The following is a 22251-nucleotide window of genomic DNA, read 5'->3' as shown; positions in this document are numbered from 1 at the left end:
GACAAGACCCTGTGCCTCCTGCATCTATCACTAACATTGCTTGAGGTGATGCCAGGCCTATATGTTTTCCCCAAATAGTGCTTTAAGCATTAAAGTTAAATGTTTAAAATATTAAGAGATTCTACATTCAGTCCACAATATGAAAGACTTTTTAAAAATATAAAATACAGCTCCTCCTTCTGGGGGATATTTTTTGGGTAGCTGAGGAAACTTCACATTATATTAGAAACATGTGGTGATGATCTTTGGACATCTTTGTAACCTTTTTTCTTTTGGCAAAGGACTTTCAGTACTGTACTACCACAGATTGATAGTACTGGACAGTTGTTTGTGCAGACTCGGAAAGGTCAGGAAGTTCTTACCAAGGTGAAGCATTTCATGAAACAACACATTCTTCCAGCTGAAAAGGTGAGTATTATATAAACAGAATGTATTTGTGCTAAAGGACCATCGATGAATACTTCTGTGATTTCTGCTTATAGGAGAAGCATGGTGTCATTTTCTTCAGTCAGTCCTTACCTGGATTCTTCTTCTCACGTTAGCATTGAGCCACGATAGCACCCAGGGAATGCACAGATAAGTCTGTGGCTTTATAATTAAGCCAAAGAGAATTAGTAGTTTTAAAATTGGGAGCCTAAATATATTAGAGTAAAACACTACTTTGGGGGCCTTGTCCTAAGGCATTATCTTTTTTTTTTTTTTGTAAATATGGACCCCTTTGACAATTTAATGAGAAGTGTTGACTATACAAGATAGACACACTTAGAGAATTTTACATATCATTTCAAGCTGTTCACAGATACTACCACCCCTCTTCCCTATAAGCTACTGTTTTAAGGCATTAAGTTTCAATAAGTTCACTGAGAGTAGAGAGGCAACATGGAACATCCATTCATTCAGTTACCAAATAATTATTGGGTACTTGATGATGGCTTAGGCACCTGGAGAGCTACCGAATGTAAATAAATAATAAGACATACAGGGCTTATGCTCATGTGAAGCTTAGACTTTAGCAGGAAAGGAAGACGCTAAATAAGAGATGATAAATGTTGTGAAGAAAAGATCAAAAAACGTTTACAAAAATATGTAAGGGAGGTGGGGCAGGGTGTGTGTATGTGGGTAGAACACTGGTGTAGAAATGCAGATGGCTTTATTCTAGTCTATTCCTGTCACAAGTTAGGTGGCCTTGTGTTAGGTGGTCTTTAGTGGCCTCAGTATTTTCCTCTACAATGTGAGTAGGTATGACTAAATATACAATACATTCTCATTTTAATCATCTATGATTCTGAGAGATCTGCAACTAGCCTGGCAAAATCAAATAGGGAACTGAAAGAGACCAAAATCCTTTCAACAGAAATGTTCAGAGCTAATATGTGTTTGTAGGACAGTTTGTGCTATTGCTCGAATTATATAAATATTATATTTTTAGTAAATATCTGGCTTGAGATTAACTTTGTCTCAGAATAGGGTATAATTTCTTTTAAAAATACTACTTAAAGTGAGGAAATTCTTTCTAAAATAGTCACCTCTCACATGTGTTTAGTGACTAAAGTATCATGTTGAATATTTTCTGATCTAGTTAGTATTTGTTCAATTCTGATTTTTAAAACTGTGAGCTTTTGAGTATTAAAAAGGGAATGCAACACTTTTAGGTTAAGATAGCAGTGGGAATTCAACACTGTCTTCCCCTCCCTCAAATAAAATCCAATTTAATAAATAATAAAGTTTGTTTATAAAATGGAATAAATTGGTATACGCTTGAAAACAGAAGAGGGACATATCAGAGGAATTAAGGTTTTGAAAAGAGAATGGAAATTAGATTTGGAAAGCAGAATGGATTAACCCCTAGAATAATGAAACAACGGAAGCCATATCTCAAAAGAATTTTGGAAGAAGGCTGTAGCACAAGTGGCAACCATTTTCCCGCAATGGAGCCCGTGTGATTGGCTTATATAGACAGCAAAAATGAGAAAGGGAAAGAAATCAAGATGTTTGATTTTAAAATTACCTGCACATGGATGACTGCTTGGGTTGATCTCTTACAACCTGTTATGACAGTAGTGTTTGCCCCCAGACAGAAGGCTGCAACAGCCGTCCAAAAAAATGCAAATGGGCCAGTATGCTGGCTCAAGCCTGTAATCACAGCACTGTGGGAGGCCGAGGCTGGTGGATGGCTTGAGCCCAGGAGTTTGAGACCAGCCTGGGCAACATGGTGTAAACCCACTCTCGACTAAAAATACAAAAATTAGCCCGACGTGGTACACACCTCTAGTCCCAGCTACTTGGGTGGATCGCTTGTACCTGGGAGGCAGAGGTTGCAGGGAGCCAAGATTGTGCCACTGCACTACAGCCTGGGCAACAGAGTGAGACCCTGTCTCAACAGCAACAAAAAAGCAAATGATCTGTTTCAAAGAAGCCAGGGCTTCAACATGAGATTTAGTGCCCTAGAGGAGGGTCTTCCATGCTTTGGCTTTTTTTTTTTTTTTTTTTTTTTTTCAATGTAGTCTCTATTGCCCAGGCTGGAGTACAGTGGCACCATCTCAGCCCACTGCAACCTCCGCCTCCCGGGTTCAAGCAATTCTTCTGCCTCAGCCTCCCAAGTAACTGGGACTACAGGCACCTGCCACCATGCCTGGCTAATTTTTTATTTATTTATTTATTTTTTTGAGGCGGAGTCTCGCTCTGTCGCCCAGGCTGGAGTGCAGTGGCCAGATCTCAGCTCACTGCAAGCTCCGCCTCCCGGGTTCCCGCCATTCTCCTGCCTCAGCCTCCCGAGTAGCTGGGACTACAGGCGCCCGCCACCTCGCCCGGCTAGTTTTTTGTATTTTTAGTAGAGACGGGGTTTCACCGTGTTAGCCAGGATGGTCTTGATCTCCTGACCTCGTGATCCGCCCGTCTCGGCCTCCCAAAGTGCTGGGATTACAGGCTTGAGCCACCGCGCCCGGCCGCCTGGCTAATTTTTGTATTTTTAGTAGGGATGGAGTTTCACCATATTGGCCAGGCTGGTCTCGAACTCCTGACCTCGTGATCTGCCCACATCAGCCTCCCAAAGTGCTGGGATTACAGGCACGAGCCACTGCACCCGGCCTTTTATTTATTTATTTATTTATTTATTTATTTATTTTTAATTTTTTAATTTTAATTTTTATTTTTCAAGAGACAGGGTCTTGCTGTGTCTCCAAGCTGGAGTGTATGATGTGATCCTAGCTCACTGCAGCCTCAAACTTCAGGGCTCAAGCGAACCACCCAACTCAGCCTCCTGAGTAGCTGGGATTACAGGAATATGCCACCATACTGGGCTAATTTTTACATTTTTTTGTAGAGACCAGGTCTCACTCTGTTGCCCAGAACTACTGGTTTCAAGCAGTCCTCCCGCCTTAGCCTCCCAGAGCACTGGGATTACAGGTGTGAGCCACCGCACCTGGCCAACTTTTCTTTTTTGGGGGGGTGGGGGAGGGTGGTAGGGATTGGGCAGAAATCTCAGGTTGTCTGTCCTCCCTGGTTACTGCCTGATTCCGACCTACTTTCTCTAAAATGAAGCCTATCTGATAGCATGTTAGTACTTGGAAGCAGCCCATCATTCAGAGGAGAGGCCAGAATTGGCAGAGGAAACCAGGCAGGCTTGTTCTTTCACTGGTAAATGTGAATAAGCATATAAGAGAAACTGCAGCACAGAAGAGGTATCACAAGTTAGGTTGTGATACTCTGCTGAACTTTGTATCATGCAGCTATTGAAATATGTACAAAAAATCTGCAATAAAAGGAAGTGCTTTAAGATAAATAAAAAAGCAGCCTGTGGCTTTAAAGGGAAGATTGCCAATGTTTTGTGTGACCAGAAAAGCCACAATCTTTGAAGATCCTTTAAATCTGAGACATATCCATATCTGATAATGTGAGCTTTTTCTTCTTTTAAAAAAGTCGTACTGTACCAACATCTGTAAAAATGTTTTATTCTGTAGAATGATTGTGAACAATACAAATCTCTGTGTAGCATATTAGAGGATATTATTTGGAGATTATATTTGGAGAAAAGTAAATAGCTTTTTCAAAATGAAAGAGGGAAAAATCTATATAAGATTCTATCCAACATTATTATAACTAAGTTTACGGAAACCAAAACAGTCATTTCTAGAAAATAGGTTGTATCATATAATACAATACTTTAACAGCACTTGTCTTTAACTACTGAGATTCTTGATGACTTTTTCTTTATATTTTTAGGTACTTTCAAATTTTCTATAATGAGAAAACATAAGCTTCATTTAAACTTTTCTAATGACCTTTTGAAACCCCTTGAATATTGTAAAGTGAGAACATAACCCATATCTATGAAAATATTAAAAGCTAGTTTAAGCCAATTTAAAGTGGATAAGACATCCTAAAAATAGCATGTAAAACAGGAACTAGCAACATAACACACTGAGAACACACTTTTAGCATTCATGGTAACATTAATCATACTTCCCTACTGAGTCTAATGTACTAAGGATGAACTCTGTTGCTTCTTTCTAGTAGACTTCAGTTTAAAATGAAAAACATTTTGCAAAATTATTTGTAGGCTCAGATTTAAGATGCTGAACCAACCAACATACTCAAAATTAGTATCTCTGTCAGTGAATGAGGACACAGAATGCTACAGGTGATATTTTGGGAAGATTGACCAGGCACCAAGCCTAGTTTCTGCTTTTGGCTATTAACTATAAATTACTTTTCTTACTTTAAGAACCAAAGAAGGGTTCTTTGTAGTGAGGAATTTTATTTAATTTTGAATCCTACCATGCCACAAATAAACTTTGCAAATATCTAAATGGATAAAATTTAGAACTCAAAGTATTAAATAATACAAATTTTAAAATAATTATATAAACACTGGCATAATTTAATTTCTTCGGACTGTGATCAGAGATGAGAAAAGGTGGTCAGAGATTAGAAAATGAGAAATGTATTACATATTTCTTTTCAAACACAGTAGCACTGAATATTTCCAAGGCAGTATAAGGGATGGAAATAATAAACAACCCCAAACAGGAAATCTTCCAATTTAACTGACTTCCTGACAGAAATGACAAGGGCTGTTCATCCTGGTACCTTTGAAAGAGCAGACCTTTGCCTTCTTGAGGTTTTCACTAAATACAGCAATACTGTAGACTAGCCATGCTTCAATGAAAGCAACATTTTAGTACATTGTTATATGAGTGTAAATTGATAAGAATGATTTGGAAAATAATTGGATAATATGGATTAAGAGTTTTGACAATGTTTATAAGTAATACCACTAGCCTAAGTGTAGAAACGTACAGAGATACTATAATAGCAAAATATTGGAAAATGGGGTTATACTCCAATATTTTTGTTCTATATTGATTATTTTAGTTGTATAAATTAGAGATTGTTATTGTTTTATCTGGCTTTTTCTTTTTTTTTTTTGAGACAGTCTCATTCTGTCACCCAGGCTGGAGTGAGGTGGGGCGATCTCAGCTCACTGCAACCTCTGCTTCCTAGGTTCAAGTGTTCAAGTGATTCTCCTGCCTCAGCCTCCTGAGTAGCTGGGACTATAGCCATGTGCCACCACACTCAACTAATTTGTGTATATTTTGGTAGAGATGGGTTTGATTATGTTGGCCAGCCTTGAATTTCTGACCTCTGGCCAGAATTCTGATTCTGGCCAGCCTTGAATTTGTGGCCTACCTTGGCCTCCCCACATGCTGGGATTATAGTTTAAAATTTTAAGTTTACCTACCTATTTATCATTTTATTTACTATTCCTTCTTGCAACTCAGATGTTTCTTCTAGGTCAAGTTCCTTTAGTGTGAATGTGCTAATAAACCTTTCATTTATTTTTCTTTTCTTTTTTTTTTTGTTTTGTTCTGTTTTGTTTTCTTTTTTCCTTGCTGGGGAGAGGTGTCAATGACTTTACTTATTGTTAATACCTTTATTTTGCCCTAGTTCTATAGAGATAGTTTTACTGAATATAGAATTTTGCAGTGACAGTTATTTTCTCTCAGCAATTGAAGCTATTATCCCAGTGATTTCTGGCTTCATTTGTTGCTTTGAGAAGTCAGCTGTCAATCTTAACTGTTGTTTAATTATCAGTAATCTTTCTTTTTTCCCCCTCTTCTTTCTCTTTTTCAGATTATGAGACTGATACACTGCCTACTGTGCTAAGGAGGCAACTTCCTCTTTCTCTTTTTAAGAACTTTTCTTTCTCTTTAATGTTCTGTAATTTTACTATGCTCTGGCCTCATTGGCTTTCCAAATTTGAGGATTGCTGTCGTATCAGTTCCAAAAACTTTTAAGAGTAATTTTTCCAAATATAGCGTCTCTTCATTCTTTGTGTCTGGGACTCCAGTTAGACTTATGTTAGAACTTCTCTTTGAATTCGTTATATTCCTTTACCACTCGTATTTGCCTTCTTTTGAGTTTCTGTGCATCATTCTGAGAAATTTCTTCAGATCTTTCTTCCAATTTATGACTTGTTTTTTCAGCTGTTATCTAATCTACTTTTCAACATCCACAGAGTAACTGTTTTCAGATTTTGGAGTGTGTGAGAATTGCTTAAGCTAGTAAAGGACACAGAAGTGCAGGTTCATTGAAGTAGGACACAGCTTAGGCCCCCATATTTTTACCAAATTCCCCAGGAGATTCTTAGAGCCACCAAAATTTGGGAATCACTGCCATAGAGTTTTTAAGTTTCATTTCTATGGTTTTCCTTTCTTTAGGTTTTATTCAATTCTTTTTCAAATGTGCCTGGTCACTTTTGATAGCCCTTTGTTATGCTTTTAATTTCTTCCTTTATTCTTGAAATATGTTAAACACAAATAGTTTATGTCCTGTGACTGATCATTACTCTATTTATAGTCTTTGGGAAGTGCAATTCTGTCTGGGTGAATGATTGTTTTTGCTAACTCTTACTAATGGTGGCTTGTTTCCTTGAGTGATAAGTACCTTTTTTATTTTGAACTCATGTTCTGGAATTTTATCTGTGAAAGTTATTTAAGGCTTTGTTTGAAGGTCTTTCCTACAGATAGGATTTGTTTTCGCATCTGCCATGTGTTAGCAGGCACAGTCACCAGAAACATTGCAAACTTAAATGTTGGCTTGCAGTTTTAGAGCCCCATAAGTCTATGAATTCAGTCCCAAACTTGGGTGAAGACAGGCTTCAGTTAGAAGTGTTTATTTTGTCTATTCCAACCAGAGCTAAGACCTATATAAAGGCCTGTATTTCCGTGGTCTACTTCTGAGGGGTGGGTTTTCTGTTTATTTTTGCTTTTTAAATTTTCTTCCACTTAGGTTTTACCCATCAAGCAGCCTAGCTTTGGTGGAGGGAAGAGCTGATCTTTGATCCTCCCTCTTGCCATGTTTGAGGCATTTGACTGTGTCTGACTCCTGCCTATGTGGCCCATTAAAACCTAGGGCCTACCTAGGCTAACATAGATCAGCCTATATGCCCTGGGCAAACTTGGCTGCAATGTGTGCTCACACTTGAAGAGCAGGCTTTTTTGTTTCTGGCCTCCAAGGAATTTTCTTATTTTCCTTCCAGCATGGCTATGTATTAATAAATGTATTTAAAAACTATTTTTAATATTTTACCCAATGTTTTTAGTTGAGGGGTTTCTATGACTGTCTAGTTTGCCATATTGCTAGAAATGAAACACTCAAATCTTGGTATAAGATTTTAGTAGCCTACTATCTAATATTGTGGCAGCATGATTTTGTGATCAGTAAACCTTTAGAATGTTTTATGCTTCTGCGTCTGGTTTAATAATAGCTGAAAAAGCATCTTCGCCTAAAAATGTTTATTTTAGATATTAGCAGTTTATGATGTTGTTTACTTTGTATTAACTTTAGCTAATGAAATTTTTTTCTTTTATTACTTTAAGGAGGTAATTGAGTTCTATGTTCAAAATGAAAATTCAGTGAACAAGTGGGGAAGACCTTTAGTGATTGATAAACTCAAGGTAAGAAAATCTTTAACGCTGGAAAATTCATATGCAAGTGTTTTTTGAGACCCTAGACCTTAGTTTGTTGTTGCTATTGTTATATATGTAGAGGAAAATTATATCAATATAACCTTTTAAAAAAGCAAGTTAATAGAGTCCATAACATACAAATTAGGCTAGGTAGTGTTCTATATATGGTAGTAATGAAGACAACCTCTTACAGCTGTTCAAAGGGAAAAATATGATTAAAACTATTCATTATTAGCCATCACTGAATTGAGACTGAAGTCAAGGCAGGTCATTTGTCCCACATAGAATTAATCTAAATTTCATGTTTTTCAAATCTTAACATCAATTCATGTAAGAAATTAAAATGCACAAAGTAGTGTATTTGGCATATTATACGCAAATGTGGGAGATTGTAATAGTTCTGATTCAATAAGAAATTCTCAAGTAGCCAACTTAATTTTTCAGCCAAATCCAAGGAAGCTTGGAGGAAAAGACATTTTATTAGTGGTTAAACTGTTGATTTATAATGAATTAGTAAGAACTTGGTTTTGCTCACTGGAGAATACAGTAAAATAAATAACTCCATAAGTGTTTTTAAATTTCAAAGGTCATAAATACCAATATTTTAAAAAGAAATAAACTAGTGTGAGTCCTGGTAAATTATGGTCACTCTAGCGTGTTCATCACTTTGACAGGAAATGGCTAAAGCCGAGGGTCTCTGGAACTTGTTTTTGCCGGCTGTCAGCGGTCTCAGCAACGTGGACTATGCCTTGATTGCTGAAGAAACAGGAAAATGCTTTTTTGCTCCAGATGTCTTTAACTGCCAAGCACCAGGTTACTACATTAATTGAAAACAGATTTTTTTCTAATATTTTGATCAGTGTTTAAAATTTCTATCTAAGAATGTGTTTTTATACAAAGTTATTGACTTACGAATTTGGCTATAATTTTATTTTTCAGTTACTTTGATTTAAATGTAAGAAATGGATTTGAAATTTTCATTGGACTATTCTTTTGTTAAATATCATTACAATTAAGAGTATTGGTGAAAAAAATTAGCCACCAAAGGGATTGGTCATGTAAGGATCTCAGTTTCCTGATTGGGAATTGGATATTTCTATTACTAGTTGGAATGGATAGAGAGTTTCAGATCTTTTGGTTAGCCTCACTGTTCATTCACCAAATGAATAAACCATTCATTTACCAATTATTTACTGATTACCTACTATGTCCCAGGCAGTGTTCTGTGTTCTTGCAATGATATATCAGTGAATAAAATACACGGAGATGCCTTCCTTCAAGGATCTAGTTGACATACAAAGAGACAAAAATAAATAATAATTATAATAAGTAAACTTCAAACTTATGTAATAAGTTTGAAGATGAAAAGTGCTTTGGGAAAAAACCAGCAGAATAGGGGAGCTCTGAAATTGGAAGTACAGGGAATATGGGTTACATTTTTATTTATTTTTTATTTTTATTTTTTTGAGACAGAGTCTCGCTCTGTGGCCCAGCCCAGGCTGGAGTGCAGTGGCGCGATCTCGGCTCACTGCAAGCTCCGCCTCCCGGGTTCACGCCATTCTCCTGCCTCAGCCTCCTGAGTAGCTGGGACTACAGGCGCCCACAACCGCGCCCGGCTAATTTTTTGTATTTTTAGTAGAGACGGGGTTTCACCGTGGTCTCGATCTCCTGACCTTGTGATCCGCCCGCCTTGGCCTCCCAAAGTGCTGGGATTACAGGCGTGAGCCACCGCGCCCGGCCATGGGTTACATTTTTAAATAGAATGGTCAGGATAGGCCTCATTGAGAAAAATGACATTTGATAATAACTTGTATAAGGTGATTGCTTGAGTTAGCCATGCTGTTATATGGGGAAAGAGTTTTTATAGCAGAGGGAACAGAAAAGGCAAGAGTGTAATTGATGTATTCCAGTAATAACCAGAGAGGCCAGTGTGGCCAGGAAAATAATAGGCAAAGAGATCAGAGAGGTAAGGGCGTCTTATTTTGAGCTTTATAGGGCAAATAAGAGGGGCTTATACCTTCATTGAAAGGATGAGCCAATGGGAATTTTGAGCAGATTAGTGATAAGTTGTAACTTCAGTTTTGAAAGGATCACCTTGACTGCTATGTTGAGAATTGACCAAAGGAGGGTAAGAGGGAAGCAGAGAGTCCGTGGCAATAATCCCGGTGAGAGATAATGGTGGTTTAGACTGGGGTGGTAGTAGTGCAGTGGGTGATAAGTAGCAGGATTCTAAATATATTTTAAAGGCAGAGCCATGAGGATATCCTGATTGGATATGGGGTATTAATGGAAGAGTCAAGGATGCCTCCAAGGATTTTGAGGTGAACATCAAATTGAAAAGATGAAGGAAGGAGGCCAATTTTTAAAAAAGTAAAATGAAAGGAGTAAACCTGGAATGTAGTCTGTAGGAGGTATCTTAAAACCTGGATTTGCAGAAGAACCACCTAAGGAACTTTTGAAAAATCTAGATTCCCAGCCTCCGTCCCTAGAGATTCTGATTCAGTATATCTAGGGTAGACCCTGGGAATATATATATTTTTTTCAAATTACTCTGATTATCCTAATGCTACCAATCAAGGACTAGCACTTGATTTGTGGTAGGATGATTATGGTACAATATCCAATGGCAGGCCCATCCCTGTACAAGATATACCTCAGTATTGCCTTTTGTGTTTATATATGGCCCTGGTGCTAAAGCTCTACCAAAAACAAGTTAATGTAGGCTGCCAGAAAGAGGTATATAAGGCAATACTGGACTTCTGAGACAAAATGCAGTCTGGATTTTCCACACTGGACTTTGTCTCATTTCTTTGGCATCGTTAAAATAGTTTGTAGAGTTCTGATAATGGTTGAACTTGTCCCTGAAATGATTTTCTCTTTTCCAAACACTGATTTATCAAATTACTGCTGTACTACATTGTATTCCGATAATAAGCTACTCTAAAAGTAAAATCTATTCACAGAGCTTCTAAAGATTTCGTCTCAACTGTGTAAGGCTATTACATCATTCTACATAGGTAGCATGATTTTGTGGAAAGGGAACTGAATGCTAATTTTTGATTGCTACTCATAGTAAGAAATATATTTTATATTTTATATTGTGATCCAATTTGTAGAATATATAGGTATATGTATATGTTCAGAATGGATGGATGGATGGATGGATGAATGGATAGATGTATATTATTGAAACAGAAGTTTCACAAAACAAGAGTTTCTCTTACTACATGCAAGTGCATTTGGATGTTTTCCACTGAGTCTAATCTAATGCATTATATTTTGTTCTATTAAGTTTTTTAGAGAATGCTAGCTATATTCCATTAAGTTGATTTCATAGTGCACTAATGGATCATAATATGAAAAATAATGCTACCAAAGACTTCTTTTGCAGATGGAGCTCTGCCACTGTTTTATTATTTGACCTGTTAACTCACTTTTCACTAGATGGTCATGGATTTTTCTCTAGCATTAAAATTTCATGAGTCCATCAGTTGTACTGCCTTTATGAGATAACTAAATTGCTGAAATTTTAAAATTGGACAGAGATTTGATTTGACTAAGAAATGATGAGCAAGTCTCCTAAGCAAGCAAGTTGTGTAAAACTATAAATAGAAAACTAGGCATTTTCTCTTTGTGGTGGAGATACCATGAAGGCCTTAAGCATTGTGTTTTGGGTCATTTCCAAAGCAGATGAAGAAGGCAATATAATTGATGTTGAGTAAATACTTCAAGAGGTTTCTTAAGTATAAAAGATGAATTTCTACTTAAGTCACCCAGATCATTTCCCAAATAGTTATAAAACATATGGGAAACATACATAGTCTTCCAGTTTGCCCTTTTTCCCCCCTTCAATAAGTCATACAATATTGTGTATTGGAATGTTGAAAATAGCAACTTTAATTCTAAAGCTATTACTAGAAAATTTGGGGGCCTTTGGGCTGATATTTGTTTATATACTTTAAGTTCTGGGATACATGCACAGAACGTGCAGGTTTGTTACATAGGTATACATGTGCCATGGGGGTTTGCTGTCATCTACATTAGGTGTTTTTCTTAATGCTATCTCTCCCCTAGCCCCTTACCTTGCGACAGGCGCTGATATGTGATGTTCCCCTCCCTGTGTCCATGTGTTCTCATTGTTCAACTCCCACTTATGAGTGAGAACATGCAGTCTGTGGTTTTCTGTTCCTGTATTAGTTTGCTGAAAATGATGGTTTCCAGCTTCATCCATGTCCCTGCAAAGGACAGGAACTCATCCGTTTTTTATGGCTGCATAGTATTCCATGGTGTGTATGTGCCACATTTTCTTTATCCAGTTTATCATTGATGGGGATTTGGGTTGGTTCCAAGTCTTTGCTATTGTAAATAGTGCTGCAATAAACATACATGTGCATGTGTGTTTATGGTAGAATGATTTATAATCCTTTGGGTATATATCCAGTAATGGGATCGCTGGATCAAATGGTTCTAGATCTTTGAGGAATCGCCACACTGTCTTCCGTAATGGTTGAACTAATTTACACTCCCACCAACAGTGTAAAAGCTTTCCTATTTCTCCACATCCTCTCCAGCATCTATTGTTTCCTAACTTTTTGATGATCACCATTCTAACTGGTGTGAGATGGTATCTCATTGTGGTTTTGATTTGCATTTCTCTAATGACCAGTGATGATTAGCTTTTTTTCATATGTTTGTTGGCCACATAAATGTCTGCTTTGGAGAAGTGTCTGTTCATATCCTTTGCCCACTTTTTGATGGATGGGGTTTTTTGTTTTTTTCTTGTAAATTTGTCTAAGTTCTTTGTAGATTCTGGATATTAGCTCTTTGTCAGATGGATGGATTGCAAAAATTTTCTCCCATTCTGCAGGTGGCCTTTTCACTCTGGTGATAGTTTCTTTTGCTGTGCAGAAGCTCTTTCATTTAATTAGATCCCATTTGTCTATTCTGGCTTTTGTTGCCATTGCTTTTGGTATTTTAGTCATGAAGTCTTTGCCCATGCCTATGTACTGAATGGTATTGCCTAGGTTTTCTTCTAGGGTTTTTGTCGTTTTAGGTCTTACATTTAAGTTTTTAATCCATCTTGAGTTATTTTTTGTATAAAGTGTAAGGAAGGGATCCAGTTTCTGCTTTCTGCATGTGGCTAGCCAGTTTTCCCAACACCATTTATTAAATAGGAAATCCTTCCCACATTGCTTGTTTTTGTCAGGTTTGTCAAAGGTCAGATGGTTGTAGACATGTGGTGTTATTTCTGAGGCCTCTGTTCTGTTCCATTGGTCTATATATCTATCTTGGTACCAGGACCATGCTGTTTTTGTTACTGTAGCCTTGTAGTATAGTTTGAAGTCAGGTAACATGATGCCTCCAGCTTTGTTCTTTTTGCTTAGGATTGTCTTGACTATATGGGCTCTTTTTTGGTTCCATATGAAATTTAAAGTAGTTTTTCTTCTAATTCTGTGAAGAAAGTCAATGGTAGCTTGATGGGGATGGCATTCAATCTGTAAATTACTTTGGGCAGTGTGGCCATTTTCATGATATTGATTCTTCCTATCCATGAGCATGGAATGTTTTTCCATTTGGTTGTGTCCTCTCGTATTTCCTTGAGCAGTGGTTTGCAGTTCTCCTTGAAGAGGTCCTTCACATCCCTTATAAGTTGGATTCTTAGGTATTTTATTCTCTAACAATTGTGAATGGGAGTTCACTCAAGATTTGGCTCTCTGTTTGTCTATTATTGGTATATAGGAATGCTTGTGATTTTTGCACATTGATTTTTTATCCTGAGACTTCGATGAAGTTGCTTATCAGCTTAAGGAGATTTTGGGCTGAGACGATGGGGTTTTCTTTTTTCTTTCTTCCTTTTTTTTTTTTTTTTTTTTTTTTGAGACGAGTCTCACTCTTCTCGCCCAAGCTGGAGTGTAGTGGCGCAATCTTGGCTCACTGCAACCTCCACCTCCCAGGTTCAAGCAATTCTCCTGCCTCAGCCTCCTGAGTAGCTGGGATCACAGGCACCTCCCACCATGCCCAGCTAATTTTTGTACTTTTAGTAGAGACATGGTTTTGCCATGTTGACCAGGCTGGTCTCAAGCTCCAGACCTCAGGTGATCCATACGCCTTGGCCTCCCAAAGTGCTGGGATTACAGGTATGATCCACTGCGCCTGGCCGATGATGGAGTTTTCTAGATATACAATCATGTCATCTGCAAATAGGGACAATTTTACTTCCTCTCTTCCTATTCAAATACTCTTTATTTCTTTCTCTTGCCTGATTGCCCTGGCCAGAACTTCCAATACTATGTTGAATAGGAATGGTGAGAGAGGGCACCCTTGTCTTGTGCCAGTTTTCAAAGGGAATGCTTCCAGCTTTTGGCCATTCAATATGATATTGGCTGTGGGTTTGTCATAAATAGCTCTTATTATTTTGAGATACGTTCTATCAATACCTAGTTTATTGAGAGTTTTTTGCATGAAGGGGTGTTGAATTTTATCAAAGGCCTTTTCTGCATCTGTTGAGACAATCATGTGGTTTTTGTCATTGGTTCTGTTTATGTGATGGATTACATTGATTGATTTGCATATGTTGAACCAGTCTTGGATCCCACGGATGAAGCCAACTTGATTGTGGTGTATAAGCTTTTAGATGTGCTGCTGGATTCGGTTTGCCAGTATTTTATCGAGGATTTTCACATCGATGTTCATCAGGGATATTGGCCTGAAATTTTCTTTTTTTGTTGTGTCTCTGCCAGGTTTTGGAATCAGGATGATACTGGCCTCATAAAATGAGTTAAGGAGGAGTCCTTCTTTTTGTATTGTTTGGAATAGTTTCAGAAGTAATGGTACCAGCTCTTCTTTGTTCCTCTGGTAGAAATCAACTGTGAATCCGTCTGGTCCTGGGCTTTTTTTTTTTTTTTTTGAGACAGAATCTCGCTATGTCGCCCAGGCTGGAGTACAGTGGTCGGATCTCAGCTCACTGCAAGCTCCGCCTCCCGGGTTTACACCATTCTCCTGCTTCAGCCTCCCGAGTAGCTGGGACTATAGGCACTCCCCACCTAGCCCGGCTAGTTTTTTGTATTTTTTAGTAGAGACGGGGTTTCACCGGGTTAGCCAGGATGGTCTTGATCTCCTGACCTCGTGATCCGCCCTTCTAGGCCTCCCAAAGTGCTGGGATTACAGGCTTGAGCTACCGCGCCTGGCCGCCCTGGGGTTTTTTTGGTTGGTAGGCTATTAATTACTGCCTCAATTTCAGACCTTGTTATTGGTCTATTCAGGGATTTGACTTCTTTTTGGTTTAATCTTGGGAAGGTATATGTGTCCAGGAGTTTATTTCTTCTAGATTTTCTAGTTTATTTGCATAGAGGTATTTATAGTGTTCTCTGATGGTAGTTTGTGTTTCTGTGGGATCAGTGGTGATATCCTCTTTATTATTTTTTATTGGGTCTAGTTGATTCTTCTCTTCTTTATTAGTCTGGCTAGTGGTCTATTTAGTTAATCTTTTCAAAAAACCAGCTCCCGGATTCATTTGTTTTTTGAAGGGTTTTTCTTGTCTCTATCTTCTTCAGTTCTGCTCTGATCTTAGTTATTTCTTGTCTTCTGCTAGCTTTTGAATTTGTGTGACTTGCTTCTCTAGTTATTTTAATTGTGATGTTAGCATGTCAATTTTAAATCTTTCCCGCTTTCTCCTGTGGGCATTTAGTGCTAAAAATTTCCTTCTAAATACTGCTTTAGCTGTGTCCCAGAGATTCTGGTACATTGTGTCTTTGTTCTTATCGGTTTCAAATAACTTATTTATTTCTGCCTTAATTTCATTATTTACCCAGTAGTCATTCAGGAGCAGGTTGTTCAGTTACCATATAGATGTGCGGTTTTAAGTGAGTTTCTTAATCCTGAGTTCTAGTTTGATTGCACTGTGGTCTGAGAGACTTTTTTTTATGATTTCAATTCTTTTGCATTTTCTGAGGAGTGTTTTACTTCCAATTATGTGGTCAATTTTAGAATAAGTGCAATGTGGTGCTGAGAAGGATGTATATTCTCTCAATTTGGGGTGGTGAGTTCTGTAGATGACTATTAGGTTAGCTTGGTCCAGAGCTGAGTTCAAGTCCTGAATATCCTTGTTAATTTTCTGTCTCGTTGATCTGTCTAATATTGACAGTGGAGTGTTAAAGTCTCCCACTATTATTGTGTGGCAGTCTAAGTCTCTGTAGTCTCTAAGAACTTGCTTTATGAATCTGGGTGCTCCTGTTTTGGGTTCATATATATTTAGGATAGTTAGCTCTTCTTGTTGCATTGATCCCTTTATCATTATGTAATGCCCTTCTTTGTCTTTTTTTTTTTTTTTTAATCTTTACTGGTTTAAAGTCTGTTTTATTAGAAACTAGGATTGCAACCCCTGCTTTTTTTGTTTTGCTTTCCATTTTCTTGGTAAATCTTCCTCCATCCCTTTATTTTGAGCCTATGTGTGTCTGTGCATGTGAGATGGGGCTCCTGAATACAGCACACCAATGGGTCTTGACTGTTTATCCAATTTGCCAGTTTGTGTCTTTTAATTGGGGCATTTAACCCATTTACATTTAAGGTTAATATTGTTATATGTGAATTTGATCCTGTCATTATGAAGCTAGCTGGTTATTTTGCTTGTTAGTTGATGCAGTTTCTTTATAGTGTCGATGGTCTTTACAATTTGATATGTTTTTGAAGTGGCTAGTACCCATTTTTGCTTTGCATATTTAGTGCTTCCTTCAGGAGCTGTTGTAAGACAGGCCTGGTGGTGACAAAATCTCTCCCAGCATTTGCTTGTCTGTAAAGGATTTTATTTTTCCTTCTCTTATGAAGTTTAGTTTGGCTGGATATGAAATTCTGAGTTAAAAATTTCTTTCCTTTAAGAATGTTGAATATTGGCCGCCACTCTTTTCTGGCTTGTAGGGTTTCTGCAGAGAGATCTACTGTTAGTCTGATGGGCTTCCTTTTGTGGGTAACCTGACCTTTCTCTCTGGCTGCCCCTCACATTTTTTCTTTCATGTCAACTTTGGTGAATCTGACCTTGGTGTCTTGGGGTTGCTCTTCTTGAGGAGTATCTTTGTGGTGGTCTCTGTATTTCGTGAATTTGAATGTTGGCCTGTCTTGCTAGGTTGGGGAAGTTCTCCTGGATAATATCCTGAAGAGTGTTTTCCAACTTGGTTCCATTCTCCCCATCACTTTTAGGTACACCAGTCAAACCTAGGTTTGGTCTTTTCACATCATCCCATATTTCCTGGAGGCTTTGTTCATTCCTTTTCATTCTTTTTTCTCTAATCTTGTCTTCATGCTTTATTTCATTAAGTTGATCTTCAGTCTCTAATATCCTTTCTTTCGCTTGATTGATTCAGCTATTGATACTTGTGTATACTTCACAAAGTTCTCGCACTGTTTTTCAGCTCCATCAGGTCATTTATGGTCTTCTCTAAACTGGTTATTTTAGTTAGCCAGTCGTGTAACCTTTTGTCAAGGTTCTTAGGTTCCTTGCATTGGGTTAGCACATGCTCCTCTAGCTCAGAGGAGTTTGTTATTACCCACCTTCTGAAGCCTACTTCTGTCAATTCGTCAAACTCATTCTCCGTCCAGTTTTGTTCCCTTGCTGGCGAGGGGTTGTGATCCTTTGGAGGAGAAGAGGCCTTCTGTTTTTTGGAATTTTCAGCCTTTTTGCACTGGTTTTTCCTCATCTTCATGGATTTATCTACCTTTGATCTTTGATGTTGGTGACCTTCAGATGGAGTTTTTGTATAGGCATCCTTTTTGTTGTTCATGCTATTCCTTTCTGTTTGTTAGTTTTCCTTCTGAGTCAGGCCACTCTGCTGCAGGTCTGCTGGAGTTTGCTGGAGGTTCACTCCCAACCCCATTTGCCTGGATATCACCAGTGGAGGCTGCAGAACAGCAAAGATTGCTTTCTGTTCCTTCCTCTGGAAGCTTCGTCCCTGAGGGGCACCTACCACATACCAGCCGGAGCTCTCCTGTATGAAGTGTATGTCGACCCCTGTTGGGAGGTGTCTCCCCATCAGGAGGCACGGGGGTCAGGGACCCACTTGAGGAGGCAGTCTGTCCCTTAGCAGAGCTAAAGCGCTGTGCTGGGAGATCCGCTGCTCTCTTCAGTGCCGGCAGGCAGGAATGTTGAAGTCTGCTGAAACTGTGCCCGCAGCCACCCTTCTTCCCCCCAGGTCCTCTTTCCCCAGGAGATAGGAGTTTCATATATAAGCCCCTGACTGGGGCTACTGCCTTTCTTTTAGAGATGGCCTGCCCGTAAAGGAGGAATCTAGAGAGCTGGTCTGATATCTTTTAATGGGGAATAATTTTTCTTTCTGGTGTAGTTTATCCACGTTTTTTGTTGTTGTTGTTGTTTTTGTTTTTTGTTGTTTTTTTTTTCCAATCCATAAATGATAACTTTGTAAGCTTTTTGGAAGAAACTGATAATTTTTGGAAATTCTGAATTCAATATTTACCTTATTTGTACTATAATACGTAACAGTGAGTTTAAAACAGCCAAAGAAAACAAACAATGAGCTTCATGAATTATAACTCAGGACTTATTTTCTCCCTCAGTCAAAAAGAATGTTCAGCTGTGTTAATCTAGAAGGAATTTTGTTAATGTTGATATAATGTTGGCTCTGTTAGGAGTCCCTGAACAGAGTGCAGACATCTTGAGAGATTTAACTTACACAACTCAATTTTCATAAGCATTTCAGTAACTATCCTTAAAGTCATTGTAAATGTTGATATGAAAATTGTTTTCTCAAAATCTTCTGAATAATCAACACTCAAGGAAAAGATTTTAGACAGTATTTTAAGAAATTTGACAGGAATGGAAAATCAGAGGAAGCCATCTAGAAAATTTTACTCCATGGCAGACATGAAGAATTCTTTGTTAGCCAAGGGCGATACTACAGTGCATCATGTACTATAAACAATAAATCCTCCAAGGGTCAGAGAGGGTCTTTAAAGTTCTCTACTGCCATTTTCTTTCCAGGGCGGGGATTCTCTCTTTATCATCCTTGAGAATTATCAAGTATTTTCTAGGTAGTATGGGGTACATAAAAGTAAGAGCAATGTTAGAGGTAAATAGAAATAATTGTTATGTGAGTTCAGAGGAAGGAGGTGTTACTGACTGGGTAATCAGAGATTCTTTGCAGAGGAGGTGGCTCATAAGCAGGAGTTTACTTGTGAAGGACAGGGAGAATTTCACTAGAGAAAAAGCCTGACCCAAGCAAATATGTGGAAATTAGAAAGCATAGGGTGTGTTTGAAGAACAGCAGATAGAATTAAGGGCTGGAGTCTCAGTAGGACATGCAATGTTAATTGTTCTCCGGGAGCATTGCAATCACTTCTAGCAGGGCATATTTGCAATACAGCAGGCAAGGTTTAGGCCAGTAAATTGTTTCCTTCAGTTCTAATTGAGTTAGACGTCATTAGTGCCATTCTTCATTGGGATGAACTGATGAAGAGTCTGTGATTCAGAAAAAGTTGAATAAATATGTACCAAATACCATGTACTTGTAAATATTTATGACATGCTGTCAGTGTAAATTATACTTACTATATGTTTCAAAACATTTTTGTTTGCAAACATTTGCTTTAAAAAGATGCATTTCTCTACTCTCTATATAAAGTTGTGGATTTCATATTGATAAATTTTCAAATGCAAAACAAATACTCCTTCTTATGTATAGACACAGGGAACATGGAGGTTCTGCACCTGTATGGAAGTGAGGAACAGAAGAAACAGTGGCTTGAGCCTCTTCTTCAAGGGAACATTACCTCTTGCTTCTGTATGACAGGTAAATGCCAATCACCATTCTCTCCTTTGTAGTCAGTCATCCTGGAGTTATTATGGATGAGCTGCAGAAATATAGGATGTGGTTCTGTGTTTCAGTCAAATTTGCTGTTGGCCAAAAATATGAGTATGTTTATTTTGAGCCTGTTATTAAATTTTGGCATTTTCAAATGTTCAGAAAAATATTATCCTCTCCTTTGTTAGAATATCAGATGGTGTTCTCTAGTAGCCTCCTACAGCATTAGCAGCAGAGTAAACTTAGTTTCACAATCTTTTGATGTCATTACTAAAATTGCTGTCTATGAGTATTTAAGATCTTCTTTGCTGTTATGTATGAAATATCTATTTTTGTGATAATTTTGTATTGATACTTACAAAATATTAAACTCTTCCATAAACTCAGAAAAATAGAACTTTCACCAGTACTGGACATATGGCTCAAATTATAATCCTGTGGGAAAATAAAGGAACATATTAATAAAAACAGATTTAATATCATTTGTACATAGGAAGCATTAAGAACGCTTCAGTAGAAAAAAAAATCATTGTTTTGTGATTTAGTTTAGAATTAAACCAAATTTTGCTTGGCCATGATTTTTAAGTGCTTTCAATAATGGCCAGATTTTATTGTTTTGTATAACATTGTATACATTTATACAGTACTCCTCTTTTATCTGAAGGGGATACATTCTATGACCCCCAGTGGGTGTCTGAAAACTGGGGATAGTCCTGAACCTTATTTAGACTATGTTTTTTCTTATACATATGTACCTATGATACAGTTTAATCTATAAATTAGGCATAGTAAGACATTAATAATAACTAATAATAGAATAGAACAATTATAACAATACTCAGAATGGTACACTATTTAAAAATTATGAATTGTTTACTTCTGGAATTTTTCATTTAATATTTTTGGAATGCAACTGGCCTCTCATAACTGAAACCTCAGCAAAGCTACAGATAACAGGGGACTACTATAATAGCAGAACTGATCTCCATTTAAATCAGTAATAGGCATTTATTGAATACCAACAGTGTGATGTATTGTCTACAAAGCACTAGGTGGGGGTTACAAAATAAGTAGAATACACAACCCTCTTTCTAAAAAAAAAAAAGAGTCTTAAGTTTTAGAAACAGAACACATGGAATATCTGAAGGACTCATTTAAAGGGGTGTCATATTAACAAGTGCAGATTGCTATGATTGAGAGCTAGACAGTTCTGAAGTGCCATGCAGTAAAGCGGTTGTCTAAGGGTGTCCCATGGAGGACTTTCTGAAGACCTTAAGTGTTGAACAGGCTTTAAAGAATGCAAAGTATGTAAATCAGTAAAAGCATTCATGATGGAATTTGCAAGGCACATTAGAAATTGCTTAAGATGGTAAACTATATGGGAGGAATCTGTCTTGCCCATCAATATTTAGTACATTATGTCCATTGTGAGAAGTAGAAAACAATACGTTTACTACATTTGCTGATTGGAGAAAGGAGTGGGTTGTATCCCAAGTCATATATCAATGAGGAAGCCAAAAATACAATTCAAATTACTGATCCCCAATGTTCAATATACTTCATTCATTCACTCATTCTTCCAGTGCACATTTATTGAATACCTACTGTGTGTAGGTTATGGGAAAAGCTGGGTGGCATGGGGAATGATAGGACATTGAAAAAGATAAAGATGCCTTTGTTTTTAAAGTTTCCATATCCTTATTGAAGCCTACTGATGATATCTGCCTATCTGTAAATTCAGCTCTTGTTTATTTATAGAACCTGATGTAGCTTCAAGTGATGCCACAAATATTGAATGCAGCATCCAACGAGATGAAGATAGCTATGTAATTAATGGCAAGAAATGGTGGAGCAGTGGTGAGTGTTCAGCCTAATTTTTTCATCTAACTGACTGATCCTTTGTGCCAGATGCTATGCTAGAATAATTCTATGATACATAGTGATCAGTTTCATGATCATAATTCTTTAAATTCTTCATGTGTAGGCCAGGCGCGCTGTGTCACACCTGTAATCCCAGCACTTTGGGAGGCTGAGGTGGGTTGATCACCTAAGGTCAGGAGTTCGAGACCAACCTGGCCAACATGGTGAACCCCTGTCTCCACTAAAAATGCAAAAATTAGCCAGGTGTGGTGGCAGGCATCTGTAATCTCAGCTACTCGGGAGGGGAGGCTGAGGCAGGAGTCTCGCTTGACCCTGGGTGGTGGAAGTTGATGTGTGCTGAGATGGCACCACTGCACTTCACCCTGGGCAACAAGAGCGAAACACTGTCTCAAAAAAATGAAAAATTAATTAATTCTGCATGTGAAAGCATTTTCAAACTTAGAAATAGTGGTTGAAAGAAAAAGGAATTTTAAAGTAACATATGCTGGTTAGGTGATGTTTAAGAGCAGAAAACGGCATTTTTTGTAGTTTTAGAGATAAAATTCGTTAGTGCCTACTATTTTTGACCAATGTAATTGCTAGCAAAATTTAAT

General features: G+C 37.8%; 1 protein-coding gene and 1 long non-coding RNA gene across 2 annotated transcripts in view; one reads left to right on the top strand and one right to left on the bottom strand.

Annotated features, from left to right (window-relative positions):
- ACAD11 (acyl-CoA dehydrogenase family member 11) overlaps positions 1 to 22251 on the top strand; it is a 98146-nt gene that overhangs the window by 29487 nt on the left and 46408 nt on the right. Inside the window, exons 9-13 of the mRNA XM_005545782.5 lie at positions 282 to 408; positions 7881 to 7958; positions 8645 to 8783; positions 19658 to 19765; positions 21536 to 21634. Of these exons, the coding sequence (XP_005545839.3) occupies positions 282 to 408; positions 7881 to 7958; positions 8645 to 8783; positions 19658 to 19765; positions 21536 to 21634 (551 nt within the window). The remainder of the gene's footprint in view (positions 1 to 281; positions 409 to 7880; positions 7959 to 8644; positions 8784 to 19657; positions 19766 to 21535; positions 21635 to 22251) is intronic.
- LOC141409627 (uncharacterized) lies at positions 17241 to 20217 on the bottom strand. The gene is made up of 2 exons (XR_012430703.1): positions 20137 to 20217; positions 17241 to 19869 (listed from the first exon to the last, which is right to left on the bottom strand). It is a non-coding gene; the product is annotated as an uncharacterized lncRNA (long non-coding RNA).

Source organism: Macaca fascicularis, chromosome 2 (genome assembly GCF_037993035.2).
Source record: "Macaca fascicularis isolate 582-1 chromosome 2, T2T-MFA8v1.1".
NCBI classification, from domain to species: domain Eukaryota; kingdom Metazoa; phylum Chordata; class Mammalia; order Primates; family Cercopithecidae; genus Macaca; species Macaca fascicularis.
Note: the sequence above shows the minus strand (reverse complement) of the source record. Positions and strands in the feature narration are given on the sequence as shown.